At 46.8% G+C, this 16,419-nt stretch overlaps 1 protein-coding gene across 1 annotated transcript in view; it reads left to right on the forward strand.

Annotated features, from left to right (window-relative positions):
* Positions 1-16,419, forward strand: part of LOC119373898 (hypoxia-inducible factor 1-alpha) — a 213,285-nt gene that overhangs the window by 185,113 nt on the left and 11,753 nt on the right. Inside the window, exons 7-8 of the mRNA XM_037643956.2 lie at positions 13,942-14,092; positions 15,458-15,741. Coding sequence (XP_037499884.1) covers positions 13,942-14,092; positions 15,458-15,741 — 435 coding nt within the window. The remainder of the gene's footprint in view (positions 1-13,941; positions 14,093-15,457; positions 15,742-16,419) is intronic.

A 16,419-nucleotide genomic window follows, 5' to 3' on the forward strand; every position in this document is an offset into this window, starting at 1 on the left:
CACACCGGTATTTTCTTGCTACGATAGATAGATAGATAGATAGATAGATAGATAGATAGATAGATAGATAGATAGATAGATAGATAGATAGATAGATAGATAGATAGATAGATAGATAGATAGATAGATAGATAGATAGATAGATAGATAGATAGATAGATAGATAGATAGATAGATAGATAGATAGATAGATAGATAGATAGATAGATAGATAGATAGATAGATAGATAGATAGATAGATAGATAGATAGATAGATAGATAGATAGATAGATAGATAGATAGATAGATAGATAGATAGATAGATAGATAGATAGATAGATAGATGATGATGATGATAGATAGATAGATAGATAGATAGATAGATAGATAGATAGATAGATAGATAGATAGATAGATAGATAGATAGATAGATAGATAGATAGATAGATACCGTAATTTGCATTCAATGCTGTAATTAAACTTTAGAAAGAGTGATAAGAAAATGTCATCTCCTGTAGATAGATACCCTAATTTGCACAACGTCGTGTGATTGAACGCTACAAAAGAAGAACGCTGCGACGGTGTCATCTCCCCGACGTTTAATCGGCGTTTCAAACTGGGCGACACGAAAGTGTGTACTTAACGCAAAGCGGCCGGGTGCGGCGTCAAGATGAGCCCCGTGCCTGCATACATAAGCGCACGCGAGAAGGTGTGAATGGCAGTTTATTAGTAAACACTGGCGCGGCAGCTAACGAGAGAGAGCGAGAGAAAGAGAGCTTTGGGGGGTGTGCACCACTCGCTCTCTCAGCACCCTGTGCTGGCTGGGCTCCTTATCGACCCAGACTGGGGCTGGCTGCATGGTCGTGCGTCCTTGCTGTGCTGTGCGGGGCCAGCAGCGGAAAAGGCCGCTGCTATGCCGTAACGAGAGTGCTGCAAGCCTCTTTGGCTGGCTACAGGGTTTGCACTCCCCGGTCTGTCGCGTCGACGATCTCGCCGCCGGTGGCTCGCACGTCGCCTATATTGTTGCGGCCGCCGCCGCCGCTCGCTGATTTTGTTTGACTCGCTTCGCTGGAGCGTGAAATTTGCAGGCGCTCCAAGTTTGGGGCTACGCGGAAGTCGTCTCGACGGTATATAGTAGACGTGTCGGTTTCGACGGCTCGCCTGTTTGGCTTCGTTGGTGTCGGTATGTGTACAGTGCTATAACTGCGAGCACGTGCTCTCTAGGGCGGTAGCGTTTTTATTGGCACTTGTAATATGACGTCACTGGAACTATACAACGTTTCTCAGAAGGCTCCCTAGTGGCCGACATAATTTTCTCTGGGCTGTGGGAAATAGGCGTGAGCCCTCATAAACGCACTGCCGAAGTAGTGACGTCAGCTTTTGTGCTCCCGTTCCACAGTCCACAAAGGAGGTGTTTCTGATCTTCTGTGGAATGGTCTATGTATATAGTACCAACCGTTCGCCAGTAATGCTGTATAGTTATATGGTGGCTACCGTAGTGTAGATAGATCCACCGTTGGGCTAGAGTTGGTTTTGCATTATCACCACGTTAATGTAACGCAAATCAAAAAGACGCAAAAGTGTCTCCTTGCCTTCTGCGCTCTTTTCTGTCCGTTTAATTTGCGTTAAATCGACGTAGTGATAAGGCAGTATAGTTAAGCTCGTCACTTGCCATAATTTAGCGATCATTCGTCAACGTATACGGCGACGCTAGCCGACGGTGCCAATAGTACACCAACACTTGCCAACGTTTGCAATCATGTGGCCAGCATTGGCTTACGTTAGCCTTATTTAGCCAGCAATAGACGACGTAAGTCAACTTTCTTTGCACAAACTACAAAGAGTGCCGGACACCGCGCAAAAATACACATGCAGAACTCATCAGCGCAATGTGCTGATGTGTTCTGTGTTTTTTTTACGCAGTGCCCAGTGTCTTTTGTAGTTTGCGCAAAGAACGTTGATCACCAACAAGCCCATTGTCAGGTCTTCCATAGGTCAACACTTGTCGGCATCAGACAGTGCTGGTGTAGCACGCGAGTAAATACGGTAGAGCGCTTTATAAAGCTCTATCGTATTTATCAGAGCGTTCTATAGCGCTCTAGAGAGAGCTTTCAAGCGCTCGAATGCGACCAGCTAAATGTACCACTTACACCCCCATACATTTTTAATCATTTTTAATCAAGTTCCGGGCACAGTGCTGGACGAAAAAAATGCCTGGTTTCCTGGCTGTATCTGGCACTTTATCCGGCAGCTGATTATAGGAGTGCACTCTCAGACAAAATCGAGTGTTTTGGGAGTGTTTCTGCCACACAACAACCATCGTCATCCACCTCGCGTACTTTCCTCGCGTTATCACCGCGGTCGCGGCACTTCCCGGTCACGAACGGCGCGCGCGTTATCAGCGTGACATAGCATTCTTGACAGGAAAGTGGCGAGAGCTGGGTTTTCAAGAAAGGAAACGCGAGCAAGCCAGATGACGATTATTGTTGTGTGGCAGAAATACTCCCCAAATACTCGATTTTGTCTTAGAGTGTGTAGCGGAGCGCCGAACCGTGCACACAGGCAAGATTGCGACGACGTCAAGCGAGGCGGACGCCTCGAGGCTTCGGGTACAGTATATAAACGGGCCGTCAGCGACGTCAGCTTGTCTGAGTGCTGTTCTGCAGACGCAGCGATTAACGCCGAGCTCTTGATCGGCGGATTAGGCGCCTCAGAGAAATCGCGTCGGGGATCAGTGGGAACACCGCCAGCAGCTGCTATTTGGGTGTATATATAGAGACGTCTCGGGTGAGCCGCAAGACGATTTGCACCCGTCGTACCGTTTTACTGCTCGTCGGATGTGGAAGTCACGAAACAAAACAACAGCCGGAGGTGTGTCGAGTGTGGTGTTGTGTGTTACTCTATATGGCTTCGAACGAGAGCCATATGCGGTATATGGCTCCCGTTGTATACCGCACACAGTAGCACACATATAGGGTGAATAGGGCTATACAGCATATGCTGTGCAAAGTATATGGCTCCTAACGTGCAATGTATATATATATACAGTGCATATATACTGCACTCTATAGTGTTGAGAAGCTTATAACGCCACTGGCTGAAGGCCTTGGCTATTTCAGAAAAAAGACCTATTTTTATTATTTATTTTCGATAAAGCACCCCCCTCCATCAGAACTTCGGCAAGAGGGGTAGGGCTGGCGGCCACCTCCTGAGGAATTTGGACGTTTCCATAGCGCATTGTGTCTCTGTATGGTGTTTGTCTGCGTGCGTGGCGGTTGCGCATGGGAGTGCAGCTTGGCGGCGGGGGTGCTGCACGCAGTGGTCTCTGATTTGGCGCCGAGGATTGCCCGATGTGAGAAGAAAGGAGGGGGGATAGGAAGCGTCGACGACGAGTGGCCGACAAGGTCGCGGCGTGCAGCATGAGAAAATGGCTTCCTTTCGGGAGCGGTGGCCCGGTCGCTGTAGCTTTCGCCAGACCGCGTGCTCAAGTGAAAGCGCCGTATGACGTATATGTATGCATGGCCAACGCGTGGAACGAGCGAGCCTCAATGGAAAAACCCAAGCAAGCGCGCCATACTGCGCGACAGAACGACTGCCGACCCGGGTAGACCCGGGGTACTAGTACTCTGGACACCGTCAAAGTCCGCCATATTGTCAAGTTTCGTAATTGCGACGTTTCAAGCCTATCGGAGATGTCGTAGCAGCGCGCTCTGGGCCAATCAGAGTCGACTAATGGCGTAAATTCGTCCAGCCTTCTATATTCCCGGGCAACTTTGTTTTTCTTTTTGCCATGAAAAGACCTTCTTTCGAACAATTAGGCCTTGCCCCCCCCCCCCCCCTTCCAGAAAAAAAATCCTGGCTACGTGCCTGACACACACTGCTGTAAAATTTACTGTGAACGCTTACCAACTAGTCCGGCTTAGCACTCTTTTGGACACACACTGCAGTTAGGGTTTTGAAGGAGGGCATAAAGTTCAGGGGAAGATGCATTCAGAACCTGCGACCTTCGGTTCTGTCCCTGCCGGCGGCAAGTTGTCTTTTCGTCCACTTTCCTTTCTTCACATCTATATCTCAATTACTACGATACACTTAAAACAGTGCAATTAACGTTCCCTATACCTTCCTTGGCTTCATTATCTTCTGGTTTTCATTGAGGTTGTGTCAAACAAAGAAACGAGCCCTCGAAAATTCCTCCCCATTCATTTCTACATTAAAGATGGTACGCATGTCAAGGTGGTACACGCCTTCGTCGAAGTGACGTTTGGCCCTTGCACAGCCGTTCGTTCGTGCAGGGTTTTAACCGATCTTGTTCTTTAAAAAAAGAAGAGGGGGGAAGTGAAGGAGGGGGAGAGGGACCACGAGTGTGCGACGGCGACGGACCGTGCCGAGCTTGTTCCGTGACGAGGATTATTCGTGGCCCTGGCCTGGGACCCGTGGACGCGCGTCCCCCGCCTCTCTCAGCGGGGTTGTTCGCCAAGTGGGTCTTTTCTGAAGCGGCGACGCTCTTAGGAGGTGATGGAGTCACATTGGGGAAGGCGAGAAAAAAAAAAAAAAAAGTCGGCGAGCGAAAGTGTACGATACAGAACGTCGTTTTTGCATCGCCTGATAATCGCGTCTCGTGCACTTCTGAATAGCAGGGAATGGGGTGAAGGGGTGTGTGTGGGGGGGGGGGGGGGTGAAGAGGAATACGTAGGCGGCCATTTGGGCGGTTATGTGTCCAAGGCGTAGTAGCGCTTGAAGACGGGTTTTTTTTTTCCTCTTCTTCTTTGAGATGGAGCGCAAACGCGCACGTGTAATATCTTCCTGAGGCTTTTGCGACCACTTGGGAACGTAATAGCTCTCGAAGTCAACTCTTGCCGGCCGGTATGCTAGTAACGCGAAAAGAAAGGGGGAAAAATTGGCCGCGTATCTGCGTGCTTCGCTGCAAATGTCGTCGAAAGACGATAGTCTTGTGCCGGCCGTACTACACGAATCCTCCGCCCCTATGTTGAACCGCCGCATCTAGATTTTCAGCGCAGCTCAAGAAACATTAGGGTCTTTAGAGTTACTTATCTATGTATTTTCTAGTAAAGGAACACACCGCCTAATACTTACGTATGGATGTTATTTTCGCCTCAGATATGCGTAATATTTGCTTTTTGATCGACAGTGTTCACAAGTATGAACGGCCGCACCAGTTCAAGACGTCTGGGCGTTCAGAAAGTGATTAAACTCTGGCCGGGTGGCTGAATCGGGGGACAGAGAGACAGACAGACAGACCAAATTTCTGCGTTTAAGTTCCTCAAGAAAGACTATCGTCTTTAAAAGTTGAAAATTCAATCATTGCGTTGAATATGAATGACGATAATTTTGATGTTATTCTAACAGCGGACTCGCTTTTCTTGGGTCCCCCCCCCCCCCCTTCCCCTCCCGTTAAAAGAACATTCTGGCGCCAACCCTGCCCTGAGAAACAGATTGAACTGAAAAAGAAATGCACCGAGTATGACTGGTATCGGTTATGCCGCACGAAGTGGTACGGTGGTACCACTTCGTCGTGGCACGACGTTAGTCTACCAGTCGTGGTACCAGCCTCCGCTACGTCCTCAGCCCACCTCAGGACTCGGTCCTGTATGGTGGGATCAGGGCTGCGCAGGGCAGTCTCCCACAGCACCTCACTACTAATCGATGGTTTGAGGGTGCGGGCGGGAGATTTGATGGGGCATCGCCACATGATATACGATAGATCTGCTATCTGGACAGGGCAGAAGCGACACTTCGATAAAGGGTATGTGGCAGGGAAAAAAATAAGTGCAGAGTTCGCGGGGTAAGCGTATGGGTATCCCTTAGACAACTCCCAAATGAGATCTTGCGCCCGTCATCTCCGCTGGTCACCCACCTTCACCGATTGGAATGGTCTCGAGTTCTTTCTTTATTTCTTTTTTGCTCTCTTTCTTTCTTTTTACAACTTTTACTGTCGCACTATTCATGGCCGATCCCCCGCAGTGGGTTGACCCATTTCGCAGGACCCCCAACCAACCTTAATATGGCCCAGACGAAAACTCCGGTGTACGAAGCAAATTTGCGTGTGTATCTTTGATACTGCGAATTACTATACCTAAGGGGCATGCTTTCGAACAGAAAAGTCCGACGTGTTGACGAAACGCTTCAAAAGATACCACAAAAAGAAAAAAAAAATACCGTGGCTCGAGGCGCGCGAGCAGTGCGCTCACTTCGTCTTTGCGGCGCCTCTCGCGTGAAAAGAAAAAAAGCGCCGTCTTTAAAACCCTGTATACGCTTTCGCCTTCGAGTCGTCGTATAATTGCTAAGGGAGATACCCAGCAGTTTCTTTTTTCTCGTCTCTCGCGCCGCCGCCACCGGCAGCCATTAGTTTTTGTAGATAGCTAAAAGAAGAAGAAAAGAACGTTGAGATCGGAGAAGTGCGGTGTCGTTGACGTCATCGTTGGCGTAAGTACCTCTACACTGTTACAGATCTCGCCGATCGGCTCGGAGGGGAAGCCCATGACGGCTGATAAAGAGGCAATATCGAGGACATCGCGTAGTGTGAGGAGGCGGCGGTATTCAGGTCAACAGCGCGGTGCTTGTGCACGGGCATGCTGTATGCCATGGAAATGCAGCCGTGGTCGTGGAAGCACGCTCGATTGAGCAGCAGTAGTGGAGCATATTGTTTCCCTGATACCAGTGGCGTAACCGGGGGGGGGGGGGGGGGAGCGGGGGGGGGGGCACACCGGGCCCATGCCCTCCCCCCCCCCCCCTCCGAAACTTTTTTTGCCATAGCATACAGAGCAAAAATGACACTCGACCACATCTGCCTGCCCGGCCCCCACTACAGATCAAAGAGGTGCCCCCCCCCCAAAAAAAAAAAAAAAAAAAACATTCTGCCTACGCCCCTGCCTGATACATTCTTCTTTGTTTCTTCTTAATCTAAAGATAACGCCTAATCGAACTTTAATGCGCACGCATATGGTTTTGATGGTGTTTAGACTATATCGAAGGTGGCCTTGTTATCTCTGGAGTATTAGTTATAAAGGTATAATATAGGTAACGTCACGGGAGTATTATCGTTCGCTGTCGCGTTATCTGTCCTTGTACCGTCTGTCGTGTAGTGCATTCTGCGGTTCTTGTCTTTACAGCGTAACGTTCTGTGATGAGTGTTCGATGACCGTTTACTCGAATTTGGGAGCGTTTAGCACCGCGAGTGTTCGTGCAGTGTGGCTGGACTCTGTTCTCATTTCCGAACGCGGTGCTTTTGCATGATATGATACTGTCCACGACGAGGAAGAAAACAAAAAAAAAAGAGCGAAAAAGAAACGAGAATCGAGCGGTTGGGGGACACAAGATAAGACGCCTCTTTTTCCTCTAAGAGGCTGGTGGAGGTCATTACGTTTGTCGTTACAGTGTAGCAACTGTCGTTGCACCACCTTTATCGTCTGTCGTTATCATCGTCACTACGATTTCTTAATATGAGGGGAAAAAAACGAGATCTAACCTCCGCAACTCGAAACGAAATAGACAAAATTAAGGCGTTATATCGAAAATAGTCAGGCCATATAAGCTACGTTATACGCCGCAATCGCTTCCTGAATTACATTAATTTACCAACTCTAACTGGCTTCCCGTAGAGCACGTTCTGTTCGTGAGATGCTTTTAACGTTAGTTTAATCGAATGAACGCGACGTCGTGGGTTTCATTTCCGGGCACTGCAGTCGCATTTAGATGGGGACGGAACGGGAAATAAGCTAAAAACACAAAACAACAGCAATTGCGTGTAATTAGTCTAGCTGACGTTAACGAAAGCTAATAGATGGGTGGTCATAAGTTAATCCGGGATTCCTCGTTTCGGTGTCACGTATAACTGACCTGCGCAATTTTGGGACGTTTAATAAAAGGCCCCAGTTTAATGGCCCGCCAGTCAAATAAGCGTACGTGCGCCTTGCTGAATTTACGACCTAAACTTTATGATGTTATTCCTCTGTGGCATGTGTACTTTCACTTTGTCACCGAAGCAGAATCGCGCCAGGCGTCACACTGTGCGTAACGAGAGAGTTGCTGAAAGCTGCCACATTATTACAAATGGCTGAGCTATAATTCATTATCAGCATCAGCAGCAGCAGCCACGGTATGAGCAAATTGCGTCTTCATCAAATCACACCGGAGCGCCCTGGTGCGCCGTTTCATCCAATCATGGCAGAACCTTGGCGCCCCGGTGCGCACCAGTGAGATTTGTCGAAGATGGCAAACATGGTGGCCAAAGTGTGCAGCTACTCATAGTTTCCTAAAATTAACTAGAGGGGACTCTGGCGCTGCGATCGTTCAGCTACCATGGGAATGATGGGTAGTACACAAATTTGCCTAGTCTTCGTGCTTGCGGCTTCAAACGTACTTGTGGCTTTGTTTATTGTGTGTTTTGGCTTTTGTTTCGGATAAAAGAATAGACCGTTGTGAACTTCGTGACCAGGTTTGAATCGCTGAGCCTAAAGAAGTTAAAGTGGCGAAGTGAAACTGCTGACTTTTGCTGAACTTCGTTTTGCGACAAAGCGGATGCAGCCGACGCGGAGCCAAACGGAGCCGAAAGTACGAAGTTTAGACAAATTTGTGTACTACCCAGTACCCATCATTCCCATGCTGGCTGAAGCGTAATGCTATAGTAATGCGTTGCAGCTCCCATAGACACTAGCGCCAGAGTTACCTCTAGTAAGTATTGTAGGAAACTCTATGCAGCTACTCACGTGACTTCAAAAGCTCCAATGATAATAGTTCGGTGATGGTGATGACGATGAAATAGCCAAACCGGATAGCTTTCGCCTTCGAGTCGTCTTAGGCGAACACATAAGGGACCCTGTGGGATTTTTGAGCTTCATTGGTGTTGTTCATTGCTGTCTTATTTTTTTCCTTCCTCTATACAAAAGTGAGCTAGGATCTGTATGTCTCTGGTGGAGAAAGCCATCTTCCTGGTGCAGTGAACTAGAAGACGGCACCGCTGCGGTGCTGGAGAATAACACCGAAGTGGTGCTATTCCGGACACTGACGCTGTCAAATTACGCCATTGGTCAAATCTAATTGGCCCAAAGTGCTGCTACGTCCTCTCTGATTGGCCGAAAATTCCGCCGTTACGGAATTTGACAATATGGCTGAATTTGACAATGTCCAGAATAGTACCTCTGCTAGGGTACACCTGCAGTGGACGTAAATGATAATGATAATGTCGGCGATGATGATAATGACGGGAATCGGGGTACCAATGTACGTTCGGAATTAAAAAAAAAACGATCCGCTCTTTGGTGGCATCGTAAAGATTCATTTGCATATCCTGTGTTACGGCTCCGAGATCGTCAGGTGTCGAGGTACGACGCTTGTCGTCACCGCGCGGCTGTAATAAAACAAGCAATCCTAGTCTCTGGTAGACGGGGGGGAGTTCTCGTCCTACGTCAGCACGTGTTTTGTCGGAGGTGCCCCCCCCCCCCCCCCCCCCCCGCCCACCGTCGTAGCCCACAGCTGAGAGTGATTTTTCAGTTGCTGAGCTGAGCGCGCCGCAGCAATCTAGTCGAAAACACTTTGTTGCGTGGCCTCATCGTCTCCGTGGTGCGGCGATAAGAAACGAGCTCCTCCGTTTGATAAGGAGGAGAGGGCGGCTTCATATCGGCCGCCGTCGTAGCCCCCTCCCCCTTTTCCCGCACCACCGCTCCCGTGCAACGATAAGCTGATAAGGGGCCCCTCGTTTCTTGGGCGGTTCGGCCATTTTCTTTCCCCCCTCCCTCGCTGTTCTCTAGTGCATCATCTTGGGAGCCGTTACAAGCGTGTTCAACGGCTCTCCAAGTGTGGCGCGCGACACTGGAGACTTGTGGGATTGCGTCCTGAAAATTTTTTTTGAATTGGATATAACTGCCTGCTCGACTGTTTTGGGGGTGAGTTTTTATTTATTTTTTTTCCCCATCTGGGAAGGCTCCGCGTGAACGAATTGTCCGCTTTTTTTCCCCTTTATTTTGCTAATTTATGTCTATTAAGGGCTTAATTTAATGGGTCATGAGATGTGGTTGTAATTGATAGCCTGCGAATTCATGATCAAAAAGAGTGTGTGCAGTAATGCCATTAAACATCACTTCCAATTACCTTTATTGAGCACGTCTGTAACTTTCTGGTAAGGGTCCTTCATTTTTACCAAGCAGGTATATTTGGCGGCATTCTGTTACCTGAGCATCCAATGAATGGCCAGTGCTTATGCAATCTAAAAGCTTATAAACCACTGTAAAAGTATTGAACGGTTAATGCAGTGCATAGAAATGTGCATTATGTTCAACTCATAAGTAATGGACTACTTTTCTATTTATAAACACCTTTTTACATATTTAAATTGCAAAATGACATGCATCTGATCACTGAGATACAGGGATATGGTGAATCAATATTCTGCGCACATACAGAACCATCGTTTTTGTGGTGTACATTAGGAATATAAGTGATATCAACATTGTGAAGTTACATAGACTTGCAGTACTATTTTTATGCTTTCAGTTGCAGCACATGAACAAGAGCCTACTTATGTTTTTTAATTGGCATTTTCTTTCAACGGGACCTATAGTGCTTTAACTGGCCATTTGAAATTCTTTATAATACACCTCCAGTCCTTATTTTTTTAGTAGGCTTTCACTTACAGCACACATGCCAGAGCTTAGGTACCTAGGTTTTTTTGCTTGGCACGTTCTTTCAATACCACCTAGTGCTTTAATCGGCCATTTGAAATTTTGTACTATATCTTCGGTCCTGATTTTTCTAGTTTTCTAAACGACTGTATTTCTAGAGGGCCATTCATTGGGAACCACACTGCATGTTCACGTGGCACGCTCTCCATTCTAAACCTGTTCAATCTCGCTCCTCGCCTCTTCCGCAATACCACTTCAACCGTCGCGTCGCTTCGCGACCATTGTCCAGAAATAGTTCTTTAAATTGTTTGCGCAGTACTAAATATAGAAGAAGCTCTCAGCGGCGTGGATGAAGCGAAACGGGAGAAAGCATTCAATAGAATTTGCGCAGTGCGGGAGGGAGCGAAGTCGTTTTATTTTGGAGCCTATAAATTGCACACCGAACAGGTGCAGGCACGGACTTTCCGAGGCGTCTTGTTTTGAGCATTGTCGGCGGCGAATATCAGCGGGCATCAGCCGAGCTATTTTTTGAACTCAAGAGAGCGGGACAGGTTGTGGGTGAAGTCGGGGGGGGGGGGGGGAGGGGGGGGGTTGTATGCAGGTATAACCGTTGCAAGGAAGTTCAAGAGCTGTGGGCGTTGATGTTTGAAGCTTCCACCCTCCCCAGCCTTGAAAGCGTGCCAGTCTGTATGGAATGCCTTCTTCTTCCGTTGCCTCCTCCTATTAATGGTCTCCTCTCTAGCGCTCCCCTCTGGCATCCAGTGCGGGGGCCACTCACTCTTGCTTGGCAGCGTGTATTTTTGGGCTTCCCTGGCCTCTGACGCAGTCCAAACTTTGCCTCCGCAACCATCCGTCTAGTGCGATTCATCTTTAGTCTTTTTCTCTCCGTGTGGGAGCACAACGCGCTTTCCTTTGTCTTATTCGTGGTGGCATTTTCTTTCTGACGTCTCGTGCCCTCATCTTCTTTTTTCCGCCTTGAATTACAGCACTGCTTTCAGAGAGTTGCTTGTCTCAGCAAGTTCCAAGGGTTTTTTCTTTTCCTTAAGTGTTGTGGACAGTGGGCACACCTCTTTCTGGCATTCGAGATTTTCTTGGTCCTCACGGGAAATTTATGGCTTGATACGCGCCAGTGATAGAACTGTTGCTACAAATTGCCACACTTGCGTTGTGGAAAATTAGCATTCTGGCAACTGCACCTTCTGTCATCACGGGACTAAGCGTGGGGGATCCTGTAGTTTCTATGGAGTGCTTGGTTTGCAGAGTGTCACATTAAGAAAATAACTTCAGTTTAGAGCATAATTTTAGTTTTCTTGTGTGATGAATCATCATTGCATACGTCAGAAATGCGCAGATGTTGTGCGCTTAAACGTCTTAGTAGATGTAGCATTGTGAGATTGACTGAACATCTAAAAGAATTGTTGTTACCGACGTAGACTCGTAATCAACTCTAGCAGTTGCCGTACTCTGGGAACTATCCTTATCATTGGCAAATTGAGTAATAGTTGCAATACAATACCATCACATGCAAGCTGATAAGTAAATGGCTTTCTTTGTATTGTGCAGGCACAAAATGATATGTCAGTGAAGACGATAAAGACGAAGAGCAGTGCGGTGTGCGGCGCTTTTTCAGCTTAGCCATTTACATGAATTGCACACAAGTCCTATGCGTCTTATCACAATTGAAACGCACATAAATGTCACAAATCCATAATGTAAGTTGTGCAAGCTTAGTTTATTGACCAATGAATCAATCAAGTGTGTTTTATGTGTACTTAAGTTAGTTGTTGGTACTCCATCTTGGTATTGTTAGCATTTGTGTGTGTTGCACCAGAACGTACATGTTGCATCTGATATAGCTATTATATTTATACACTCATCTCATTATATGTGGAGCAGGAGAGAAGACTTAGCAAGCTGTCCATAAACATGTGATTTAACGAAAAAAAGTAACAAATATAAAAGGAAATAACACACTGCCGCTTCTAGTATAGATATCTTTACCGTGCCTGCTATGCCTGTCTTTACCATGTCTATACTATGTCTGCTATGTCTACAATGCTGTGAGTAAAGCCGTATGTTAACTTTTCAATGGTATCAATTCACTTAGTATCCTCGGGACTTTCATGTTTAATGTCATATTTTCCATTCTGAAAGTATAATGTATGTCTGCATTAAATCACAAGACATAGGTACCTTTCTATATTACTCTGCTGTGTTATGCCAGCATGTTACCTACTATCACTTGATTGCAGGTGCAAGTTGTGAGAGGAGTGTCTTTCGTAAATGGTGGTATTAGGCTGCTAGTAGAGACAGACCCCCCAGCCACCGCCGCCGCATTTTCGATGGAGGCTAAAATGCTTAAGGCCCATGTACTTAGATTTAGGTGCACGTTAAAGAACCCTAGGTGGTCAAAATTTCCGGAGCTCTGCACTATGGCATCCCTGATAATCATATCTTGGTTTTGGGACGTGAAACCCCAACAATTATTATTGAGACAGATGTGAGGAAGAACACAAAACACACCAAGTGCCAATTACTAGGTAGCTGGCACTCTACGTGTTTGTGTTTATCTTCGCAACCATGTCGACTTGTGTCCTAAAACTATGTTTGGTAAACCACACTAAATTGCCCTAGTGGGAAGCGTAATTTAGGGCAAAAATGATAGGTGTAACCTTAAGGGACAGGAAGAGAGCAAAGTGGGTCAGGGAACAAACACGTGTTAAGGACATCTTAGTCGAAATCAAGAAGATGAAATGGGCATGGGCGGGACATATAGCGAGAAGGCAAGACAACGGCTGGTCACTAAGAGTAACAGAATGGATTCCAAGAGAAGGCAAGCACGCGAGGGAGAGGTTAGAAAGTTAGGTAGGCATATGTGATTAAGAAGTTTGCGGCGATAACATATCCGCAGTGAGCACAGGGCTGGCTTGATTGGAGAAACATTGCAGAGGCCTTTACCCTGCAGTGGCCATTGTCAGGCTGATTGATGATGATTAAATTGCCCAAGAAGAAGTTTAGCTTTTTGAAGCATAAACTTCTGCGTACAAAGCAGGGTGTACCAGACATTCCGTTGAGCTGCTGCAAGTTGAGCCATTGTGAGCCATTTGACTGCACACGTGTTATATTATTGCAGGTAATGCAACACTTTATGTAGGACGGATACAGATAAGGCAAACCACAAGCGCTTGTTGTTTGTCCTTTCCGTATCTGTCCTCCGTAAAATGTTGCACTACCTGCAATGATGGATCATTACCAATTAGCCCGATCAAATTGTCTGTTAAGTTGCACAGACGTTAATTGCACGCATGCGTTCTTTGTTCGCAGTGTTCGCCAAGGGCCAGTGCGAGACCGGCCAGTACCGCTTCCTGGCCAAGCATGGTGGCTGCGTATGGGTGCTGACCCAGGCGACCCTCATCTACGAGAACAGCAGCTGCAGCAAGCCACAATGCGTCGTCTGCGTCAATTACGTGCTGAGGCAAGCAACACCCTCCCACCGTTCTTTCTTCTTGGCAGTCGACGGCTGCGCGCATTGTGATGTCACTCAAGGCATGCCCGCCGCGGGCCTTTGTTTCTCAATGCTCATCTCTGGCAGCAGGGCCCTGTTGTCTTCATTACGCGGCTTGTAGTGGTAGTTTTCTGCCTGCCCACGCTCGTCGTAAGTGGAACAGATTGCTGTGTGACCTTAATGTCTTAATGTACAGTCGCGCTTAATACGAGTTGCAACCCGGTGGTCGTGGTTGAAGGGGCCCCAAGCCTGAGCGGTGACATTGTCAAATGTTAAATTGGTTTAGAGAATACCATTAACTGAAACAGTGTTTTTCTTCACCAGTTTTTGCTTTGTTGGCGCCGCTTTGCAGTGTTGGCACCACTTTGAGCACGGACATGTTGCAAGTCATTTTTAGCGCCACTATACATATGCCTCCCCTCGCTTGCTTTTCATGCTTCGTATAGTAACCGTAACAGTCAAAATAAGTTCAGTTTACCACACACGTTGCAAAGATAGCATCTCCATTCGAGCTTTTTTTTCTTTTTTCTTTTTTTTACATTGAAGTTTAATGAGCGAACATTCATGTATTCAACCTGTCATTTTGGACTTTCTTTGTTTCGCTATTCCTTGGCTTCAGTCTCAATACAAAAGCAGTGGTTTATTTGGCAGAAATGATGACAACGAAATAGTTGCTTTACATATTTTGTTAATGTGCTAATGTTAAATTTTACAGCATGGGCTGTTTAAATTGCAGAAGTTAATAACATTGGTGCTCGACAATAGACATAGCTGATAGCTGCTAGACAGGTGTCAGGATAGAAAACGTCACCAGAGGAGGTTACTGTCTTAAAGTTGTATGTATGCGCTTGCTTTTGCTTTGGAAGCAAGACTCGTGATCAGTAGAGATGCAAAGAGTTCTAAAACAAATCTACTGCCTTGTTGTTTGTGCATGATCTTAGATTGTAGCAACTAAAGAAGAGTAAGAAGTTGATGCCATCTGTAAATTGATGTCCTTGATCCCAGGTTTGTAATAAGTCAAGAGTCTCTGTTATACCATGGTCTAAAATTTTGTGAAGAGTTCACTCTAAACTATAGTAAACTAACATAGGTTAGTTTACACAGGTGAAGCTCATAATAAATTACACACTTATGCAGATTATTTTGATTGGTCTATTTATTCAAAGAACCTACACAACGGACTCAATGGATTCGTAAATCACAGTCAAGACTGCTTCAGGGTCCCTTTTATATATTTTCCCTCCATGTGCGACTGATGCCACTTATACAACAGGTTTAGTCCACATGTCACATGGCCCTTCTGTCGTTGATTTCTTGATTCTGTCGTGGTTGCAGTGGTGCCAGCGGGAAGCATGAAGTGCTCGCAGAGCAGCAACTGACTTCAACGGCGGTGAAGCCAAAGGAGCCGGAGCCGAAGTTGCAGCCACTGCCGACTGCCCCTGTGGCTGAAGCAGCAGCGGCAGCAGCAGCAGAGGAGGACGAGGACGAGTCCGAGTCCGAAGACGAAGACGAGGAGGAGCAGTGCTTCAGCAGTAGCACGAGCAAGATCTTTGCTCCTCGCACGGCGGACATGAACAAGGGCTTCCTCATCTTCGCTGACGATGACAGCGGCCTCACAGGTGGGTCGGCTGGAGTGCTCATGGATGCTTCGCTTTTGTTTTGCTCGCGCAAACACGATGGGACGCAAATGCAAATGATGAGCTTCATTCGATAAAACAAACTCTCAGAACATGGAAAAGCTTGCGTTAACTCAGCGGTACATGTGTGAGCATTTTGTCGGGGGCTGGTGCACCGGCGAGGTCGAACAACGCTGGGCTGTAAAAATGGTCGATGGCGCGCCCAGCTTCGCACACTGACGTACAGAAAAGCAGTGTTCATCTTATCATGTCTCTTTCTTCCCTTTTCTTTTATTTTTTCTGCACTGTTAGTGTGCTGTCGGCAAGATTTCATCCCTTTGAGCGGCAGATTGTGGCGGAGTGCCGATAAATTTGTCAATGTCACGTCACTTCTTTCAAAGCCTCTGCAGTCTCCAGTGAACTAGCCAGTATTGAGTCCTCATAATTATGGAGTAATTAAATATAACTTTGTGGTACCGTGCAGTAACGTTCTATCTTTTTGCAAAAAGAGTTCACCCCCTGGTACACAGCTCGAGTACTAGTCACTGCCTGCTGTGAGGATTGCAAGAAAAGAAGGGAAAATGCTTCATCCGGACACCATGCGCTGATGAAATTGTAGTTGTCTGGTGTTATACAAGCATAAAAAACAAAAAAAAAATGTCTGTAATTTTAGTGCCTGGT

Source organism: Rhipicephalus sanguineus, chromosome 11 (genome assembly GCF_013339695.2).
Source record: "Rhipicephalus sanguineus isolate Rsan-2018 chromosome 11, BIME_Rsan_1.4, whole genome shotgun sequence".
In the NCBI taxonomy this organism is placed as follows: domain Eukaryota; kingdom Metazoa; phylum Arthropoda; class Arachnida; order Ixodida; family Ixodidae; genus Rhipicephalus; species Rhipicephalus sanguineus.